The sequence below is a fragment of the Hypanus sabinus genome, chromosome 3 (genome assembly GCF_030144855.1).
Source record: "Hypanus sabinus isolate sHypSab1 chromosome 3, sHypSab1.hap1, whole genome shotgun sequence".
NCBI lineage: Eukaryota > Metazoa > Chordata > Chondrichthyes > Myliobatiformes > Dasyatidae > Hypanus > Hypanus sabinus.
Window position 1 is genome coordinate 102,946,576 of NC_082708.1, and position 21,763 is coordinate 102,968,338.

Sequence of the window (21,763 nt, forward strand, 5' to 3'; positions counted from 1 at the left end):
CAGACATGCTCTGGCTGGACAAGAAATGAAATGACACCAGTTGCTGGATGGCTAAAGTTATTTAAGGTAACAGATGGAGCTAGAATGCATACAGGACGAACAGTGCTTTCCACGTGATAAGTGAAGGTAACTGATGCGAGGATTTGACAGAAACATTTCCTCTCAGAAGAGAACATTCACATGATGATCATTCAGGTATAGACAATGTGATTAAACAATTCGATTTTGGTTTTAAATGGTGGGTCTTTTATATGGGTGCAAGCAGTTGAACATTACAAGCCCGGTACACAAACCCCTTCACTGTTTGAGATAAAGATTTTCACGTGTCACAAGAACAGTAAAATTGACACAGAAGATTTTAAAAGATTGGATGTGGTTTGGCGGGAAGGGCATCAGGTAAGGTAACTGGATCTATACTTGGAGTCCAAGGCAACGACTGGAGTGTCACTGCATTGGTATTGACTCAAATAAAAGTAAATGTACATAATACTGAGTAATTTTACCAACACTGGAAAGGAATACAAGTTAAATTAATGCACAGTTATTCGACTGTTTTCGAAGCCATACACGCCTGCAGCACGTAACTAACTCTGTAAAGGGAAGTGCTGAATTTCGTCACACTTTAAAACAAACGATTAAATGGAGATTACTTATTCTGTATGGTTAGGACGACTAAAATAAAACGACCAATTGATAGCGTTCATCCGTAATTGGTGGGAATCAACATAAATACAAAGGTAGACTTCGACTCTTAACAAACACACACAAAATACTGGAAAAACTCAGCAAATCAGGCAGCATATCCTTTTGAAAGGACACAGTCTGAAACATTCACTGTTTATTCCCCTCCAAAGATGCGGCCTGGCTTGTCGCGTCCCTCCTGCATTGTGTGTGTGTTGCCCAAGATTTCCAGCCTCTGAAGTACCTCTTGTGTTTTTGATTTCAGGATCTTAAGAAATATGAATCTTTGGATATAAACTTGAATGGATAAGAAACGATTCCGTTCAGTCCATGGGCCATTACTAAATTTGCCACAGAATAAAATTTGATCCGATCTCTAGTGAAACAACTAATACATCAATATAATTTTCGATTAAAGTGGAATGAAACGTCATACTTCTTGTTCTACTATTTTCTGCACAGCAGAGAAAGAAAACAGTGGCAGTTCCTGAAAGCAATTTAAACGACACAAGTGTAGGCAAAGAGTAAAGTAATTTTGTTTTAATATTCAAATTAAGGAAATGTATTTTTTCTGAATATTATATTATTTTTCGAATTTATTTTCGGTTTTATTTTGAAAGAACAAGCCTAGAAATGTATACCAATATACTATGGGGATTTGAATTGGGGATATGAGGACTAGAAGCAGATAGTGCCATGCCAATTACATTGCTTATCACCACGTATATGATGTACAAGTTGGAGCAAATTACAGGATTACACACTCGGGTTAGTGGAAGAACTCCGGGATTTTCAGGAAAAAACCTCATGAACGTTACTGAGTCAGCAAATAAAAGGCTGGGTTTGAAAGCATTCCTACATATTTCGAAGAATGACGAGATGGGTGTATAAAATATAACAACACCAGAAGTAATGGATGGTTGATCATCCACTAGTTCTGCTCTGTTATATTCTGCACACCCTACGGCCCTTCGATGGGCTTGTTTCCGTGCCGGCTCTCTCTCTATGACTCTATGACTAATTGATCTCTACAATATGTGCCCCAAATAAAATTTATTGCTAAATTAGGCTATTAGTTTAATTGCAATTTAAATAGCATTGGCGAAGTTATAATTGGAAGGTTTGTCATATATTTCCTTTTGGTTAATCATGCGTGGTGGCTGCCATTTCGATTATTGCTCAGATTACCAGAAGCAGAAATGTACAGACGTGTTTTTACCTGGGAGGTCCAAATTTGAATGGACGGAGAAATAGAATCGCTTCCACCAGATTATCGGCTCCTATTGGCACCAGTTATTCAACCTAAAATAAAGGAAGCGAAATGCATCATTGTTTTAACACTATATAAAAATACTCTTAAAATATCACTCAAAGATTGGCCAATATATATTTCGTACAGAATATTTCTCAACTCCCCTGCTCAATGGTTATCTTTCGGCTAGAGCATCATAATGCTGGGCACTGCACACGGGGGCGGGAGGGGGTGTATATGGTTAAGTTTTATTTTGTGTCGAAGGCAGAGACTATGTACTTAAATAATGACGTTAGAAAAAAGTGTCCAAACCCGCCAGTAACACATATTCTAAATGCCACCATTGAGAAGTTAATATTCCTCATAATTTAACCAATTCCAGTTCCTACCATGCTATATGATTGTTGATTCCACTGTGAGGTGATGGTGGAGAGGATATATTTAAACGGTGATGCTGAAGAACAGGCAAGGTTTTAATTGCCAATGTCCAAACTAACATTTATTCTATGGGGTTTTTTTTTCGCTTCTACGCTACTGTAATTTTGCTGTGATGACAAAATGTAAGTTTCTTCTCCGCGACATTTCGGAAACGTGAAGACATTACCCAGTTGGAGGATGACTGTCTCCAGGTACCATCAGTGTATTGATCAAAAGGATTCCGTTTTCAACTGATTGGCTGCATCTAGGTTTAATATTACAGTGACCGTAAGTTCGAGCAATCGGATTTTCTCTTTCATTTCACAATCTGGAAACCTTCTTTAGGTTATGCCAAGTAAATTTGTTTTGCATAAACAAGATATGAAAATACACGCATGTAATAATTAACATATTTTAGAAATGCTATAAATATTGTGCACCCTTTAAGTTGAAGTATCATATTTCCTATTTAGCTCGCATCTGTATTTACTAATTATACCCGGGAAGAGGTGACGGCAACATCACGCTTCCAATTTTCTACAGATCAGAAATGTCTAAGAAAGTTGGAAATCTATCTTTTCATTCCTTTATCTGAATCCAATTTCTCTTTGTTTTTTTTTCCTGATCGTAGACACGCTGTAAGTTAAAACGAATACAATGCAATATAGAAACCGTACATATCGTACAACCGTAAACACGCCCAACATTTGAACTTCTTTAACAGTCGTCTTAATAATAAAGGGAAAATACCTTTGCAATTTCTACGTGGTTATAAGCAATTTAACATTGCCCCCAATAAGGCAAGCAACTCAGTTTTTATCATTACATGCCATTTTAAACATGTGCAGCTAGACTTTGAAATAAAATGGTTATCCTATATGGTGTGATATGGCAAAAGTACAGCGATGATTCTTCACGTTTCCAATTCATGATTTATGCAACTTCAATTCATAGATCTTGCTGTCAGGGGTTCTTCATATAGTTAAGCAATTACTCACGTGAATGTATTCATATGATTTATATTTAAACCCAATGTTTTTATACAAGAGTTCGGTTCGCAGTACTATGCAACTAGCGAAGCTGTCAATTCAGATGTACAATAAGAAAACAAAACACAGAAAAACAGGTAACACAACTACAGTCATGTTAATTTGTTGCAACCATTTTACATATTATTTCCCCGCAATCACTATTCCATTTCGATGTATCAGCATTTATAACCCATTAAAATTTGACACAAGAGGCACTAACCTATATGCGTATATATTCGTGCCTGATTCTTAGAATCAGCGCCATATATTGAATTATAATAAAGCTGGATGAATACAAAACTAAAATCCACAAGGACGCCGAGTTAAGCTGACATTTGCAGTAACTAGCCGCCCTTTGAACCGAGCATGATCAGGCTTAAAACTGCAAGGGAACAACAATGCGAGAGTTTAAAACCGATTACTCGATAAAATGCGCAGTAAAAGGCGACTTAACGGTAAATGTACAGTCAAGTTCAACTTACTTTATGCAAGAATGCGCAATTATTCCTCAGTAAATTATTCTGCACATGTTTTAAATTGGATGGCGCTGCTGAACAGACAATGTGGATACGCTTCATTCAACATTCTTTTAACGCAACCGTGGCTCCAAAAGAAAGAACCTCAGTTTCGCCGGCGGGCAGAGTGCAAAATCACATTTAATTTTACTGGAATAATGAAGATTTTGACTAGATTAAAAAAACTTTTGCTAAATCGAAAGTAATAATTACTAACCGACTCTGTAAATGAATGGTCATTTCGTAAAACTGTCCAGTTTTGGCCCAGAGACAACTTCAGTGAATTCAGTCAAAATAACCTCTTACTTTTCCTCTCAGAATTGAATGATAAAGTTTGCCATGGTCACACAAAATCAAATGCCAAGGATGGCAAAACAAAACTGCGAAAGCACTCAGCTTTCCGTTTATAACTGCCATGTTACAATTAATCATTTTTGCTTAATTGTGTGTGTGTGTGTGTGTGTGTGTGTGTGTGTGTGTGTGTGTGTGTGTGTGTGTGTGAGTGAGAGAGAGGGGGGGCGAGGAAGAAGGGGGAGGCGCATTGGTCTTGGGGGAAATGGGGAGAAAGAATGGAGGAGGGGTGTTGGGGAACTAACAGGAAGTTATTCCCAGTGCTACCCAATTGGAAATGGTATCGGGCCAGCAGAAGCTGCCCCCCTCCCTACCTCACTCTTTTTCTCACTACGTGGAATGCCAGACCTAGATCCGCATTCTGATTTGTGATTTGTTTCCTAATTGACCTAAATAAAGCTCCTGACTGACAAGCCCCTGTGGCCTCGGGCACACGGTGCGAAACAGAGCAATGAAATCATTGCAAGCAATTCCCTTATTTTCTTGAGTAATCCTATTTGCCATTGTGCCCGTCCAATCCGTGGTATATTCTTTGCATGTTAAGCATTTAACTCGCCTGACATTTTAATTTCATCATTACTATTCAAAACCTCCCCCCTCCCCCTTCCTCTTTCTCCACACTGACTGACGCCGAACGAGCGATGTGTTCGTGCTTATGCTTTTCGGAGGGAGAGCAATTTGGTCGGTGTTGCTCTTAGGGGCGGTTTGCTATGTTCTTTCGGAGAATCAGCTTCCAGCCAGAAGAAACGTCCGTCCCTGTTATCTAACCAAAAACAAAGGGCGATTACTTGGTCCCGAGCACCTCCATTCACCTTCACTGATACCATGCCGGACAAAGTGACGGAAGCTCGGAATACACCGCCCGCCAAGGTGTCCTCATTTTTTATAGAGAATCTGCTGAGAAATAATGGAAAAGGAAAGCAGTCGGAGAAAATGGTGGAGAACGCGGAAGAAGTCGTATCCAGACCAAACTGTTTCCACAACGGAACGGCTGGCAACCATTGCATCCAAGGCTGCTGTCAGATATCCGGTCAGGACTTCTGTGCGCAGACCTATCCACTCAGGGGAAATTCCTTACAGTGGTACAGACAAGCACAGCCGAGATGTCCCAGTCCAGACAGTAAGTTCATCCTTTTATTGTGGCCGTCATTAACAGCCTGTTGTGAACAGCGGCCCTTCCGCTAACACTCGTAGCCCTTCACAAGCCACGACTGAGCCCCTGACAGAAATCGGAAGGCTCTACGTTTTTTTTGCCGTTCAAAGGCCAGGCCGAATGCGCCGGTAAATAGTTAACGGCGGGAGGCCGTAAACCAGTTTGTTCCGCGGAGCCCGTGCATTTCACCTTTAGTACAATATCCCTAACAAAAGACAGGGTAATAGGAGCGGGGACTCTGTCCTTAATGACTGGTCTGCCGATTTGTTGATCAGAGGTAATCAAATAAAACATAGCAGCCAAAAGTCAGACCAATTACCTTAAAAATGTGACAACTTCATAGAATCCGAGATTAACGTGGTATGGCTTAAAAGTCAAAATCGTTGCCCAAAGTCAATAATTAAGCACTTTGCCATTTATACGGGTATTTAACGCTACGGTTTAAACTTTGCTGGAAATCTGTATGGATTCACTGAGCGAACACAGTCAGAGCCCTCAGTAAAACGACATTGAAGAACACTGCTCTTTCGATGTTTGTGTATTTTAATCTGCCGGTTCATTTTAGATTCTCTGCACTCTTCAACCTTAATGTATTAACGTTACCAATCTGCAAATCCCATTTTAACTTATTTTACATAAAGCCCATAATAAGACAGACGCTGATTAGTGGATACTGCACTAGCTAGACATAATAGTTCGAAGGAATGTGGGAGGAAATAAAGGAGTTTCAGTGCATTTCTCCGAAGGCGTGTAAACCGCAAATTATACTAGAGCCATGCTTTTGAAAGGACTAATAGAAAAGCTTATGTAACCTTCAGGAGAACATGTACGATGACATTCAGATTTCTATAGAAGAGGTTACTCTACACAAAACTGGAGAATAAAAATATTGAAGATGCGTTTTTAAACTACGACGGAATACACAGGGGAGCTTACATGTAATTGCCACCTCCATTTGTCCCACAGGTTCGAAACGCGGATGTCCAAGTTCCGAGGAAGAACAGTGTTTTTCTCACACAACCAGTGATCTGGACTCCCCGCCAGTACTGGACAAAGGAGACAGCCACAAGGAAACTTGTAACCAAGAGAGGGGCGACCCCAGGGAGGGGAAGAGGTCAGAGGCGGAGAGCAACGAGGCTGCAAGAAACCAGGCGGATGCTGATCAGAAATCCGGTCGCAAAAAGAAAACGCGCACTGTCTTCAGCAGGAGTCAAGTTTTCCAGTTGGAGTCCACTTTTGACATGAAACGTTATCTAAGCAGTTCCGAGAGGGCGGGCCTGGCCGCTTCTCTTCACCTGACCGAGACTCAGGTCAAAATCTGGTTCCAAAATCGGAGAAACAAGTGGAAACGCCAGTTGGCCGCAGATCTGGAAGCAGTCAATCTTTCTCATAGTGCACAGAGAATCGTGAGAGTTCCCATCTTATATCATGAAAACTCATCACCTGGCGCCTTAAACTTCAGTCTACCGCAAGTGTCCCCTCCTCTGGTGAGCTTCTCCAGCTCTGTAAATTACCCGCTCACAGCATTCTCTTCTTCTTTGCCTTTTCTACGATCACAGATGAGTGGACTTGTTTAGAAATGACGATTCCATCAGAACACCCTACAGTAAAAGTAACATCGTTAAAGTAACAGTCCTATGAAACAGAAGAAAAAGGATATTTAGCAAAAACACGTCTCCAATTCCAGCTTTTTGCTTTGCTTCATTTTTTTATTGGTACAGATGTGCAATAAGTTACTTTGAGGTGCTATTACTGCAGAACCGAAGAGGAAAATTGCTTTCTTTTACAGCCTGAGTAACGGCCACACTGTGGTCACTGCACTCACTGTTTCGATGGCGAAATATTCCAACATAGCCACGGAAGGCAAAACATACACGTGCACCCATACCCTAAACTTTATATGCCACTTCGACAACATTTAACTTGCATACTCAATATGTTACTGTGAGAAAACGTCAGATATTTTATTCTCATAGGTCTCAGTAGAATGAGCACGAGAGGACAGCAGTGCAAGTTCAAAGTACTCAATGGGATTTTAGGACCTATATAATCATTAATTACTGGGAACTCTTGGTGATTTTATTCTTTTTAACCCCTTGTAGCGAACAATCCTTGCATTATCAAGGTATACAATTATTGCAATAAACGCTGGCTAACTCCTGTAAAACCCAAGCAATGCTGCATTTGAATCATAGTATAATTGTGCTTTATTTTATATCAGTAAATTTAAAATATGGTTTGCTAGAGAACAAACTCATCGCCGTACCAAATACCGACGTGCATTCTGGAACTATTTTCTTTCATTTTATTTTGCATTGTAATTTTAGGTTAATTCTTTAGATTTAGATGTAGCATTAATCTGGAAATTTCCGCATGAGTTATTATTCTCTCTTCAAGACTTAATAAATATTTCTCCTCATATAATGCAATCAGCAAATAATCTTACTTTTAGACACGTCCTTAAAATAATTTCTGACCAATGCCAAATTTCGACGACGCCTAACATTCTTGACGTTAAGTATTCCTCCGCGGAACCTGCACTTTGCACTTGAGTCTGAAGATATTAACGCTTTTTTTTTTGCCAATTCATTTATCTGCAACAGCATATTCTCAGTTAGATGCATCTATGCTGCTATATATTGAAGACTAACAGGGGAAACTGTCACAAAAAGTCAGGAGATTCTGTTTCAGGGTTTATTGTGAAAATGTAACACAAGACGAGTTTTTATACAAAATACATAGTTATCAATCGATAGAGGTATTTTCAATGAACAACATCGAAGCATGACGTAATACACGATATCAGTTGCAATTGATTTATAGTTTCCTTTATTTATAGTGGTCAAGAATTGTTGGAATTACAATAAACCGAATAATTTTCGATTTTTGAAAGCTGTTTCTTGTTCGGCACCTTTTATTTTCAATTCATAGAAGCGACTTTATGGGAGCTTTTGCAATTACGTAAGATTTCTGAAATAAGCAAGTTAAGCTAAATGGCTTCCCACTTAATTCCCATCCTACCCCGGATGACGGACGGAGATTCCGTGCGTTTCGACCAAAATGGACTACCACTCTTCAAAAATGCCATTAATATACCGACAATTCGCTGCATCTGAGACATTAAGCTACTACTAGTCACCCCATTAATTGTGATGTTTGCACGACTTTAAACTTGGAATCGAAATTATGTTGGACACAAAAATTTCTCATGGCGTTTAACTTATTGTTATAATGTTTGAAATATATCAATAACCCATATGGAGCCTAAATACAAGTGGTTTAGATTTAACATTTCTGGTAATTGAAACACCCCAGGAAATATAAAGATAATGATTCCGTGACACTGATACGTTTTATTTCGAATACCAGGCTATCCTGACAAAGAGCCTTTAAGCGACCCAGTCCTCCAGTGTATGTTTGACATCTAAAACATAATTGGCTGTTGAATATATAGGAAGAACGATAATATTTGATAAATCATCTCCAAACTTCACATCTTCAACTAAGCAACACCAAACGAATTTTAGGTCACCAACCCTATTATGAAATTATGACATAGCAACAAAACATAGCTTTCGATATTTGCTCCGTTTGACTTATACGGTTTGATCTTAGTAAGATTCTACAGTAAGCTAGAAATGTTTATCTGCATTTAAAATTATCCAGGATAAAATGTGTTGATTTACATAGGACGAATATGGGTCGCCTACAGATACCAGACTTGATGTAAATGGATGATACTGCGTACACAGATGGAACGATAGTTCGTTTTTCAGCATGAGATTGATGAATTGCAGATTGACTATTTGCAGAGGAGTGAACGGAAAGGATTGCTGATTCCTGTCGTAAAGTTATAGCAGTCCAGCAGGGACTCTAATCTTGGTAATCAAGAGGCACAAGGGTTTAACATGCAACCAGAACCCATTTTTTGCCTAATGAATAAAGTCCGGACGCAAGCTTTTTTGAGTTACAATACTAGTAATGAAGATATGGAAATCAAAGACAAGATATAATTTAAAACAAACACCAAATTGGTAGAAAACGACAGACTAGATACTCTCTTTGTGGAGAAAAATCAAGGTGTCTTCGCCATGGCTGACAAAGAAGACATTATTAAATTATAAAAGGGTCTCTCTCTCTCACTCTCTCTCTCTCCACCATAGTCTGCAATTTCAAGTAAAAATTATTAGCAACAGTTCATAAAATGCATAACTATTTTGTATTGAAATTGAAAATAATTACAGTTCAACTTGTCTGCCTTGTTTAAAGCCATAATGATATGAGCATAAAACATATCTGGTGTAAGACTAACCAGGGCGAACAGAGAATGAACCGGAAAGTTTTATTTACAATGATTTATAACTGTACTCTAACTTACCCTCAAGTTCTGCAATGCATACAAGGTGGCTGGCTGATCTACACAACAGTTAGGAAGATCAGTCGTATAAACGTCTGAAATTATTGATTTATAAGATGTGTTTATACATTTTGTCTAGCTTGCAATGTGTAACCGAATATACTATTTTCACCCCCGTACAACCAATAATTTAACTGTTTGACATAATACCGATTAGCCAAGTTCATGCACAATTATATGCACTTGATGAAGGTTAGCCTTGGGAGTCAATTACAATGTCTTCAGCTGAATGGCCCAAACATTGGAATTAGAACAAGTGACTTACTGATGTTCAGCTACAATTCATGCGTTTATGTTCTTAGAACAAAATATCAAATATCAAACAAGCAAAGCAAAGTTCATATTTGAGCACCATGTTAACGCTACCACCTTCTCTGCATCCCTTCCAAAATGCAGATGAATGAAAACGAGATTTGACCATGAAGAAAATAAAGATAAGGTTGCGGTTTAATTCCGATTAGGTACTCAAAGAAGTCTTACTTGAATTTGAACACAAGAGATTCTCCAGATCGGTAATCACCCCCCTTCTTTCTTCTCACTTTTCCCATACCTCATTCTGGTTTCCCCCTTTTCCCTTCTCACCTCCTCATCTGTTCATCACCTCCCTTTAGTTCAACTCCTTCTTCGATTTTCTTCCATGGTCCACTGTCCACTCCTATTAGATTTCTCCTTTTCAAGCCATTTCCCTCTTCCATCTATCCACTTCCAGCTCGCCCATACCCACACACATTCTCCCTCATCTAGCCTCACAAACTTGTACAATCGTGCCATTTTGTACGCCCTATCCTCCTCCCACCTTATTCTGACTCTTGCCTCAACCCTCTCCCTTCCCAGTCCTAATGAAAGGTCTAGGTCTGAAAAGTCGCCAATTATTTCCCTCCGTATTCGGTGCCTGACTTGACGAGTTAGTTCTTCCAGTATTTTTTATGCCTGAAATTGAATTCAAATTCTGGTCTTTGTGGAATTGCACAGCGCCATTCTTTGCAAACGTCTTCTAGTGCTCGATCTCCTACGAGTTGCTTTTACACTGTTTCCTGTTAGTTTCCTTTTGCTTTCCTGAACCATAGTTCGGGAATTGGATTCTCACATTTGAACTACAAGGTGGTAATTTCAGGTCCCACTCCAGAGACTCCAACACAAGGAAAGACAGTCTTCTGTGCACGACCGAGGAATCGCGGTACTACCCACCTGCGGTCTTCTGGATCTGACCTTAAAGGAAGTGCACCTGTCATTCATGCAAAAGCAAAAACACAAATCCATTGACATTATTGGTAGCGAGACTGTTCTCCTGGTGCCTCGGCACACATTCATTGCTCAGCAAAAACAACTAAATTGGATGACCGGGCATTATTTCATTGATGTTTGTAAAAATCTTGCCACTCGCAGTCTGGTTGCTGTATTTTCCCATAGCAAATCAATAACATTTTAAAAAGCGCTGTATTGGTTACGAGACACAGGTAGGAGCCCCGAATATACGAAAGAAGTTATATCGACCGAAAAAAAAATCCTTGAATATGGCAAGAAATATTCTAACGTTTGTCAATTGAAATAAGTACTTTTTCCTATAAAAGGTCTTTAGTCCTTCCTTGTTTGGGTCTAAGGCGGTTTCACTGCACACCTGCGCCGTGCATTCTAGGAGAGTCGGTCATACTCCACACCAGTAGGTCATCCGGTTCATGAGTGCGCCGACCTTCAAACGCCAACGTAAACTAATTCCCCTCCCCCCACATACCGCTCACCTCTCCCAACCCCTATCCTCTAGTGTCAGCAACGAATGACCTATATTGTTGGAGATATTTACAGGGGACAATTAACCTCTCAGCCTGGACCCCTTCGGGAGTACGAGGAAAACCACATGGTCACAGGCCGCACCAGAGATCAGCACAGAATTCAGGTTGTTGAAGCTGTAGACATCAGCACGGCTAGTGGGGCCACTTCTCCCTCCCTTGGATTCCTTTCACGCGAAACCTGCATTATACTTTATGTCCTTTCAACTGCTAGACGGAGCCAAGTTGTGCAATTATTCGGGAACATGTTTGATTAGGTTGAAGGAATCTATGTGAAGAGAAGCTGGCATGTTTGCGAAGGAAGCTAATGAGAACGAAAGCAAGAAGGAAAGTGTAAGCAATATTGTCCCCGATGCGGAGTACAAACCCTGGTTTAGACCAGCTGGGGTACATGCCTGGTTTCTGCGCTTAAATTTACTGCAGTTAAGTGAATACAATTCGTTGGGTTTTCATAGATCATAGAATAGTACAGCACAGTACAGCCCTTCGGTCCACACTGTTGTGCTGACCCTTAAACCCTTCCTCCCATATAACCCCCCCCCCGCCTTAAATCCCTCCATATACCTGTCTAGTAGCCTCTTAAATTTCACTAATGTATTTGCCTCCACCACTGACTGAGGCAGTGCATTCCATGCACCAACCAGTAAAAAACCTTCCTCTAATATCCCCCTTGAACTTCCCACCCCTTACCTTAAATCCATGCCCTCTTGTATTGAGCAGTGGTGCCCAGGGGAAGAGGCGCTGACTGTCCACTCTATTTATTCCTCCTAATATCACCTCTATCATGTTTCATGTCAGAAACATACGTACAACAACTAATTTCAGGCTTCTACCATTTTCATTGTACCGTCGGTATAGAAACTGCATCAAGTAAAGACAGTAAAGCATTTAGAAGACTGGCTTCATTGTGGTATCTCCAAAAATTATCACTTCCTGGAATCCATCACAAAGGACGGAAGAATGTTGCCAGTCCTTTCCTTATTCAGTATCTTCAGAATAATGGGACTAAATGAACATCGGCGATTTATGGAAACCCTTCGCCCTAATGGCAAGGATGCTGCGATTGGTTTTCCATTGCAATATTTGCTTCATCGAGCAATTGTGAAACACTACATCTTGAATCTATAATGTCAGCTATTGTTGTGAGCAATGTTTGGTTTCCTGTCGACTAAAACGGAGATGTTAACAACGTAAATTAGAAGTCATGGAGCTGAATACAGAATGAAATAAACGTCCAGAATACTTAACACACTTAGTCCGCTCCAAATTGGCAACATTTATTAAAATACCAGAAGTGTTTATTGCGGCGAGGAAATGGAGAACATCAAATGCAATTTTGCAAAGGAATGAAAATCTACTTAGTAAAGCATATTGTTCACGTCATGCGATCAAACTGTTATTTTCCGAGTTACACAAATTCACACTGACAGGAACCAAGAGATCTACTAAATTAAGAATTGCACACAATTTTGCTCAGCATGCTTGGCAATGGCGAACAGTCAATAGATGTTTGCGCCTTGCTTGCCACAAATCAGAAGTGCAGAGACTTGGGGTGGGGGTTAACTTGCTCATTCATTCGATAGTAAGGAAGGCAAATGGATGTTAGCGTTCATTTCGAGAGGACTAAAATATATACGCAAGGCTGTACTTCTGAGCCTTTATAAGGCATTGGCCAGACAGCACTTGGATTATTGTAAGCATTTATGGGCTCTTTATCTCAGAAATACGTGCTGGCATTGAAGAGGTGCAAAGAAAGTTCAGGATAATAGTTCCGGGAATGAAAGAGTTAACGTAGAAGGGGCCTTTAATGGGTCGGCCTGTGCTCGCCGGAGTTTAAAATAATGAGTGGGATTTCACTGAGACCATGGATTATGGAAAGGACTAGATAGAGTGGACGTGGAGAGGATGTTTCCGAATTTGTGGGAGTCCAGGACCCGAGGGTACAACTTCAGAATAGAAAGATGTCCCTTTAGAACAGAGACGGTGCAAAATTTCTTTAGCCGGGGTAGCAAAGCTAGGGGGAACTCATTGCGACAGACTGGCGTGGAGGCCATATCATTGGGTATATTTAAAGCGGAGCTTAATAGATTCTTGATTAATCAGTGCGTCAAACGATACGGGGAGAAGGTGAAGGCAGGAGAACGGGATTGAGAGGGATAATAAATTAGCCTTGATGGAATGGCGGAGGAGAGAGATGGAGAGAGATGGAGAGGGAGAGGGAGAGGGAGAGGGAGAGGGAGAGGGAGAGGGAGAGGGAGAGGGAGAGGGAGAGGGAGAGGGAGAGGGAGAGGGAGAGGGAGAGGGAGAGGGAGAGGGAGAGGGAGAGGGAGAGGGAGAGGGAGAGGGAGAGGGAGAGGGAGAGGGAGAGGGAGAGGGAGAGGGAGAGGGAGAGGGAGAGGGAGAGGGAGAGGGAGAGGGAGAGGGAGAGGGAGAGGGAGAGGGAGAGGGAGAGGGAGAGGGAGAGGGAGAGGGAGAGGGAGAGGGAGAGGGAGAGGGAGAGGGAGAGGGAGAGGGAGAGGGAGAGGGAGAGGGAGAGGGAGAGGGAGAGGGAGAGGGAGAGGGAGAGGGAGAGGGAGAGGGAGAGGGAGAGGGAGAGGGAGAGGGAGAGGGAGAGGGAGAGGGAGAGGGAGAGGGAGAGGGAGAGGGAGAGGGAGAGGGAGAGGGAGAGGGAGAGGGAGAGGGAGAGGGAGAGGGAGAGGGAGAGGGAGAGGGAGAGGGAGAGGGAGAGGGAGAGGGAGAGGGAGAGGGAGAGGGAGAGGGAGAGGGAGAGGGAGAGGGAGAGGGAGAGGGAGAGGGAGAGGGAGAGGGAGAGGGAGAGGGAGAGGGAGAGGGAGAGGGAGAGGGAGAGGGAGAGGGAGAGGGAGAGGGAGAGGGAGAGGGAGAGGGAGAGGGAGAGGGAGAGGGAGAGGGAGAGGGAGAGGGAGAGGGAGAGGGAGAGGGAGAGGGAGAGGGAGAGGGAGAGGGAGAGGGAGAGGGAGAGGGAGAGGGAGAGGGAGAGGGAGAGGGAGAGGGAGAGGGAGAGGGAGAGGGAGAGGGAGAGGGAGAGGGAGAGGGAGAGGGAGAGGGAGAGGGAGAGGGAGAGGGAGAGGGAGAGGGAGAGGGAGAGGGAGAGGGAGAGGGAGAGGGAGAGGGAGAGGGAGAGGGAGAGGGAGAGGGAGAGGGAGAGGGAGAGGGAGAGGGAGAGGGAGAGGGAGAGGGAGAGGGAGAGGGAGAGGGAGAGGGAGAGGGAGAGGGAGAGGGAGAGGGAGAGGGAGAGGGAGAGGGAGAGGGAGAGGGAGAGGGAGAGGGAGAGGGAGAGGGAGAGGGAGAGGGAGAGGGAGAGGGAGAGGGAGAGGGAGAGGGAGAGGGAGAGGGAGAGGGAGAGGGAGAGGGAGAGGGAGAGGGAGAGGGAGAGGGAGAGGGAGAGGGAGAGGGAGAGGGAGAGGGAGAGGGAGAGGGAGAGGGAGAGGGAGAGGGAGAGGGAGAGGGAGAGGGAGAGGGAGAGGGAGAGGGAGAGGGAGAGGGAGAGGGAGAGGGAGAGGGAGAGGGAGAGGGAGAGGGAGAGGGAGAGGGAGACCTTGACCTTTGAAGCTAAAATCACTACTGCCAGTCAAGAGTGTAAGTTAGAAAGCTTGGTATTTGTTAACTCAATTTATATTGTTGGAGGCTAGAATAAGCTGCAGAGATCGAGATGACGCAAAACCGTACGACGAGGAATACGCCATATCTCAGTCGATGAAGTCATGGGTGATCTGTGACCTAACCCAATAACCGTCTTTAATTCATTTTTCTTAATACCTTTGGACAAACAGCCCAAAACGACTGCATTTTAAATACCCCGCGTTACAAGGAGTTGCTTTTTTAGAAAACGGACAAGTTACTGAACGCGCGCATGCGCTAAGAAACGCAGGCTGAAAACGTGCTATTTTATTTACTACCCCCCACACCCCCACATAAATTCAATACGAGTGAACTTGATGTATCTTATTTTATTTTCGGTAATGATTTGTGAACGCTATACTGTAAGTGCGAAGTTCCGTAACCAGCACAGCCATAACACCTGGATCCCCTGTATGCTTCTAAAATGCTCGATTTGAAAGTCGCGGTAATAATACAAAATTTCCTTTATGATTTTGTATTTCTTTTTCTCTCCAAGCAAAACGATTTTAATTTTCTCAAATTTAAGATAACGATTGAACCAGCTTTGATACCCTTTTACTCAAGTGAATTACTTTTTAAAACTAAATTTTTGTTGTATTAATGTTTATTTCAGTTTTGATGCAAGGATTTGAAAATCCATGAGAATTTAAGATGATCAGGATAATTTTAGGTCTTGTGTTAAATGCAAGACATATTGGTTCTCGATTTTCGGCATCAATTTACCGGTGGTGCCTTCTATGAAGGATTCCGCCATAGTCAAGCCAATAAGTCAATGAATATTCTATAACTTTACTCACAAATCTGACTAACCTATGACATCACAATGCACGAAAAGTGTTCGTTTTAACACCTACAAATCAATATGTAGTTTCAAAACTAAAAAATGCACTCAGGCAAATGATATTGAATCGGGCCTTGTAACAGCTCCTCCTGTTCAGCTGGTTTTAAAATGATGTATTTTAAAGCGTATTCTTCAATGTATTAATATTCGGAATATACGAGGCGATTAAGTTCAAATTCAGCACAGGGTGACAACTTGAGATTAACTGTACAATGAATTTGTGCAGTTTCAATTCTGTCTCTTACGGGCACCCAGCTGCACTATCACCTTATCCAAGTTCGGCTCGAATCTGCCGACCTCAATGTGACAGAAGGGGTTGGTAGCGTGGGAAATAACCGTCTGTCTCTGAGACAGCGAATTACAAATTTATTCCAAATATAAATAATTCTGTTTGCCTAAATTTTTTCTCCTCGGTTATCTTAAACCGGTATATGTTCCTATTCCAATTTGTTATCACACTGGACACGGAGACGCATATGCGTGCAGGTACAAATAAAACATAAAATAAAGGGGCAACTGAAAATGGCAACGGACAATTCGTGAATAATATATAGCATATTGTAAAATATCTGACGAAATACTCCCTAAGTAGATTGAACTTTGCAAATGATTGGAAAAGGTTGATATTTACAGAACGCATTATTAACAGGTAGGACAAAAAACGTTTTAAAAATATGAGCGTGGAATGATGATGCCGATATGCTTTTCGGTTGTTAGAATAACGATTTGAGATTCTGATGTCTGTTTTCAAAGATACAGTATTTTGAGCTAATCGCAGCATGAAGGTATACACTCAACGATTCAGGAACAGCTTTCCCTCTGCCATCCGATTTCCGAAGTGACATCGCACCCATGAACACTACCTCACTATTTTTTTCTGCAGTACTCGTTTAACACACACTCACACACATTCACCCTCACATGTGAGTGATTGTGTATGTGTGTGTTTGTGTGTATATATATTTCCTTCTTTTCTATATATATTTCCTTCTGTAATTTACAGATTTTTATTATTGTGTATTACAATGTACTGCTGCCGCATAACGACACATTTCACATGTGTCGGTGATATTACATCTAATTCTGTTTCTAATGCTTAATAAAATCGTTATTTGTATGTTATGGACGGAGAAAGTTCCCGTATTTGACATACCAATCATTCTAATGTTTTTGGACTAAAGAGCTACACTATGTCGCGCGAAATTAAACTTTGGATATATTCAATTCCTTTAAAACGTATTCTATTTTTGTTTAATTGTATGACAAACTTACTCCTCCCATTTCTCTAGTGAATGCTATGTCGCTCAAAAGTACCTTCTGGATACAGTCGTGAATATATTGAGGCTTTAAAGAAGAAACCGAGTTTCATTGCACTACACAATATGTCTGAGAGTAATATGATGGGTGCTTAAATGCATTATGCGTTGTAATTAAACTAAAGGATTTTAAAAATATATTCTAATAGATTCACTTGAACACGGATCTGAAAATGGTGGAGGGCGGAGTACGGTGTCAGTGGCGAAGATAGGAAACATCCGCGGCACGGCTGCTGCAGAGGGAAGCCATCCACCTTCCATAAGAACACGCCGTCTATTGCACCCCCTTACCGGGAACATTGTGTTTAGTCACGCTGAATCGACGATGCTTGACGAAAATGAGGGGAAAATACCAATGTGTAGATCATGGTGCATTCGTGCTTGCAAGACCCGAGCTATCAGAGAGAGAAACTTATAACGTTTTGATCCTATCTTTTCAAAAGTACTTGATTAATATTTGATCTGTCCTAGCTCGCGGTGCTACGAAACAAGGACTAGGAAGAGGCATTAGGACTGCGTTGCTCATTTGACTGGTTGCTTCCTTCTGTTCAGTGTACTGCTATGATTAAACTGTTCCTCGAACACGAAGTAATGTCCTGAAGCGAGGCAGAATACAATCATTGCACATAAACGATGTTAAAGTCTTTTGAGCGCACACACGCGAACACATGAATACATATTGTAGGATGCATTTACTCTTGAAAGAAGGATAACTATTTCCGTGATAATGTGATACCAGCGTCCTCTGGAAGATTTCTGCATTGGAAAAGAATATCTAGAGAGCGGCGTTGTCCTCTCGGTACCCTGCAGCAGTCTGAGTACTCCTAATGGCATTTTGCAGGTTGTCTTTCCCCTGATTAACTGACTGACAGACAACATACTAGTGGAGATTGTGTTTATTTTATTGATGGTCGAAGGATGCGTAGTAGCTGTAGCTGATGTGCGATTATCGTTCTATTTAAATCGTCGTTTAAGCAAGTCTTGGAAAAACGAAGAGTCAACAGATCGGGATGAACACAAGGTGCCGCAGCATTAATCAATAATGAAGATCGCATTCTCGGTGAGAAACCTGGAGGCTGGGATCGAGTCAGGCAGAAGGTGGGCGGTGGTGAGGGGTGTGGGGATAAATGTTGGTGGTCTGGCTTTATTAATGGTTTGCAAAATAAAATGCATGTGATCAATTATTAAAACGTCTGAGTTTGTGTACTACAAGCCATATGTTGCTCTTCGCAATGCAAGAAATTAGGCCATTAAGTAAGTTAATTGCACAAAAGGACGGCGGCGGAGAGGACAGGTGTGGGGGAGATCTGAAAGTCCATCGAAAGCCGCGCTCCAAGGCCGACAGGAAAGTACAATAAAAGCTAGGCAAGACCTGCTTTTGTAGGGCAATGTCTCACGTCGCTCACTAAACCGTTACCAAGTGCACCATTATTTGTAAAACAAAGCCTCGACCTTGAAGAATCAAAATGTAACGGAGAGTGCAACATCTCCCGCAGCTAACGGCCGAACCAGATTATCCATATTTCTGGATCTTCGGGACCCTCTAATATTGCTATCAGACAGCTGTTAAGCCATGCATTCATCAGAATAAAACACAAGTGTTTTGAGAATTATACACATTGAACCAAAGGCGTACTAAGTGTCAGTCAGGTGCCGCCCAGTAGCTCAACCCGCCTCCCTGTTACCATTGGATTAGCCCGGCTGGCCGCAGTTTGACCAATGAGAGCGCGCAGCAGCCGCCATCTTCGAACTGAATGAATAACCTTGCCTATACTGAGCGAGTGCGGTTCTGATCCGGCAGGAATGGTGTTGGCGGGAGGAAGACCATTGCAGAAACCTCCGGGACAATTAAGTGACACGATCACCGAGCACGCTGCATCAACTGGAGCCGATCACACCGAGGAATGATGGACAAGGTAGAGACCATCCAGTGTCAACCACTGTCGCTGAAATTTACCATAGACAGTATTTTGAAACCCAGTCCAAAATGCAAAGAGCTTAATAAGCACGATCGCGCAAAGCAACACATCGCGTCTGCCGCAGAATTAAAATCACGGAATGAGGCCACAAGATCGGAGCTTAGGCTCGCCAAGGACTACAGGAAAGCAATTCAAGGTATCGTAAGCACTAAACAGACGCGGCATCAATTCGGTCGGTTAGGTTCCGCGGGAATGCAGTTACCTTCCTATTTTTATCTAACGCACGCATTAACATGATTTGGGGGAGATTATATCAGATATTGGTTAGGATATTGTTGTTGGTAACTTGAGAGGAAGGAACAAGCTGAATATATTTCTTTGCATGCAAGCTTTTAACCAGGAGACTCTCGACTCTCTCGGTTTTCGGTCGCTGTTTTCACAGTCTATATGTTCATTAATAAAGTTATAATATTGCAATGCTTTATGCACTAATAGCACAAGGGAAAGTTGACTTTGCTGGGTTTTGTGATACAGAGACAATGAACGGCGGCTATCTCACAACCTCTTCACTCGAATTCACCATGGACCCCAAACACCCTGTAAAAAGCCCGGAGTCTTACGGATCGCTAGGAACGGCGGATCACAGCGACGATTCTGCCAAAATGAAACACAGCAAGAAAACCAAAATTCTCGCAAAAAAGAAGACACGCACAATATTTTCTAAAAGCCAGATCTTTCAGCTCGAGTCGACGTTTGACATGAAGAGATATCTGAGCAGCGCCGAGCGTGCTTGCCTGGCGAACTCGCTTCAGCTTACTGAAACGCAAGTCAAAATTTGGTTCCAGAACCGCAGAAATAAACTGAAAAGGCAGCTGTCGGCGGAACTGGAGGTCACGAACGCGACCGAACCTTCTCCCAAGATAGTCCAGATGCCCGCAATGTACAAAGAGAGCAATTTTCTGCGGAGATGTTTGTTGCCAGTGTCTTTCCCCATTCTTTATTCGGGGAGTAGCACGCCTTATCTATGCTTTCCTGATGCCAGCAAATATCTCCATGTCCTGGATGGGGACCTATAACCACGTAAAGCAGTGCGTAACTGTATCAGAAAAACTTTTTCTGCTTGTTTAGTCACTTTTTTATACCGTCTAACAGGGAAAACGTATAGTATGAAATTGTTGAAAACCTCCCTTTTGATCTCTGTTTAATTTTACTACATTTTCCACTTTCCACGCGTTGACACTTTACACATATACAAAACGCTTCAAAGTTTCCCATTCATCATGTAAGCAATTTACGATTTTTCAAGCCACTGAATTAATTCATGTGTTATTTCCCCGAGACAATTGATTCGCCTAAAACGCTTAAATGCAGTTTTTTTGTCCTTAAAATGTAATTTTCACGCAGTCCAGTTGTAGTGGATATATGGGTCTGAGCTATTTGTCTTTGTTTTCGCCCATTGTCCAGTACTTATCGAGGGTTGTAACTCTGAAAGGCCAATGTGATCTTTTAATGGATAGATGATGATGCCAGCTCCAGAGAGTATCCCGCATTGAACTGTTCTGCTGCCCTTTGGGGGCATTTCCCCCTGTTACATGATCCAGAGTCTTTCCGTACAATTCCCCTCAATCTCACAAGTTTCAGCCCGTCTAAATTTACCCTTTTTTTGCCCTTTTAGCCTCATTTCTAGTGTCCCGCGTGCCATCTTACCTTTTCGTCAACACTTTTGAAAACTTTACGCAAATAATTAATTGACATAGCCTAATCTGGCCCTTCCCAAATTCGGTGCGAAATGTACGAGACAAGGATATGAATTTCCCCGCGGCAGCCTGTAAACATACTCTCGCGCACACACACGCGATATATTCAATGTGGGAGTGCCCTTTTTGGAAATATCGTGTCCCCCCCCCACTGTTATTAACATTTGAAGGATAAGATATTTAATCGGCTTTCTCTTCGTGGAGTTGATTAGACCAGAAATGATCCAATTTCCTTGTGGGGTTGTTTGTAAATATTGTGCAACATCTGTTTCAAGGAGAAACCTTATATCACATCATATTTATATATCTTTATATGTTACTGGTTTGATATTAAATGTGATTTTTAAAAATTAAAACGCAGTTTGTTGCTCAGATCCATGGGTCTTAGAAATTACTGACATAAATCCCACAGATGAATTTAATGGATCATTCCATACTATGCCTCATTAGCAATGGTAAGATAAATTCACACCGGAGTTTGCTCACGCTGCAGATACCACCCAACTGCAAATGCCAGCTTCATTAAGTAATATCTACAGCTATGCAGTTATTGCAAAGCAAGAATCTAAAACTATATAATCTATATCATCAGTTGGATTAAATTTACACTTAATCTCACAGGTAACAAACAGGGCCGGTTATCGGATATAGCGGGGAGTGCGCCGAATTCATTTTACATGAAACAGG

The 21,763-nt window shown here is 42.0% G+C and overlaps 2 protein-coding genes across 2 annotated transcripts; both read left to right on the plus strand.

Moving 5' to 3' along the window:
• The first annotated feature begins 4,882 nt into the window (after nucleotides 1–4,882).
• Nucleotides 4,883–8,237, plus strand: hmx1 (H6 family homeobox 1). Its single transcript, XM_059963347.1, has 2 exons — nucleotides 4,883–5,367; nucleotides 6,367–8,237. Exons 1-2 carry the CDS (start codon nucleotides 5,073–5,075, stop codon nucleotides 6,975–6,977), a joined length of 906 nt encoding a protein of 301 aa, XP_059819330.1. The 5' UTR covers nucleotides 4,883–5,072; the 3' UTR covers nucleotides 6,978–8,237.
• Nucleotides 8,238–19,492: 11,255 nt separating this feature from the next.
• Nucleotides 19,493–20,395, plus strand: LOC132390801 (homeobox protein HMX2-like). Its single transcript, XM_059963348.1, has 2 exons — nucleotides 19,493–19,515; nucleotides 19,854–20,395. The coding sequence occupies exon 2, from the start codon at nucleotides 19,859–19,861 to the stop codon at nucleotides 20,393–20,395; it is 537 nt and encodes a 178-aa protein (XP_059819331.1). The 5' UTR covers nucleotides 19,493–19,515; nucleotides 19,854–19,858.
• The last annotated feature ends 1,368 nt before the right edge of the window (nucleotides 20,396–21,763 follow it).

Bases quoted from the DNA above. Each gene is read 5' to 3' on its own strand.
- LOC132390801 (XM_059963348.1), top strand. From the start codon at position 19,859: ATGAACGGCGGCTATCTCACAACCTCTTCACTCGAATTCACCATGGAC.
- hmx1 (XM_059963347.1), top strand. From the start codon at position 5,073: ATGCCGGACAAAGTGACGGAAGCTCGGAATACACCGCCCGCCAAGGTG. The intron at 5,368-6,366 runs GTAAGTTCATCC...TTTGTCCCACAG, and splicing joins GAGATGTCCCAGTCCAGACA to GTTCGAAACGCGGATGTCCA.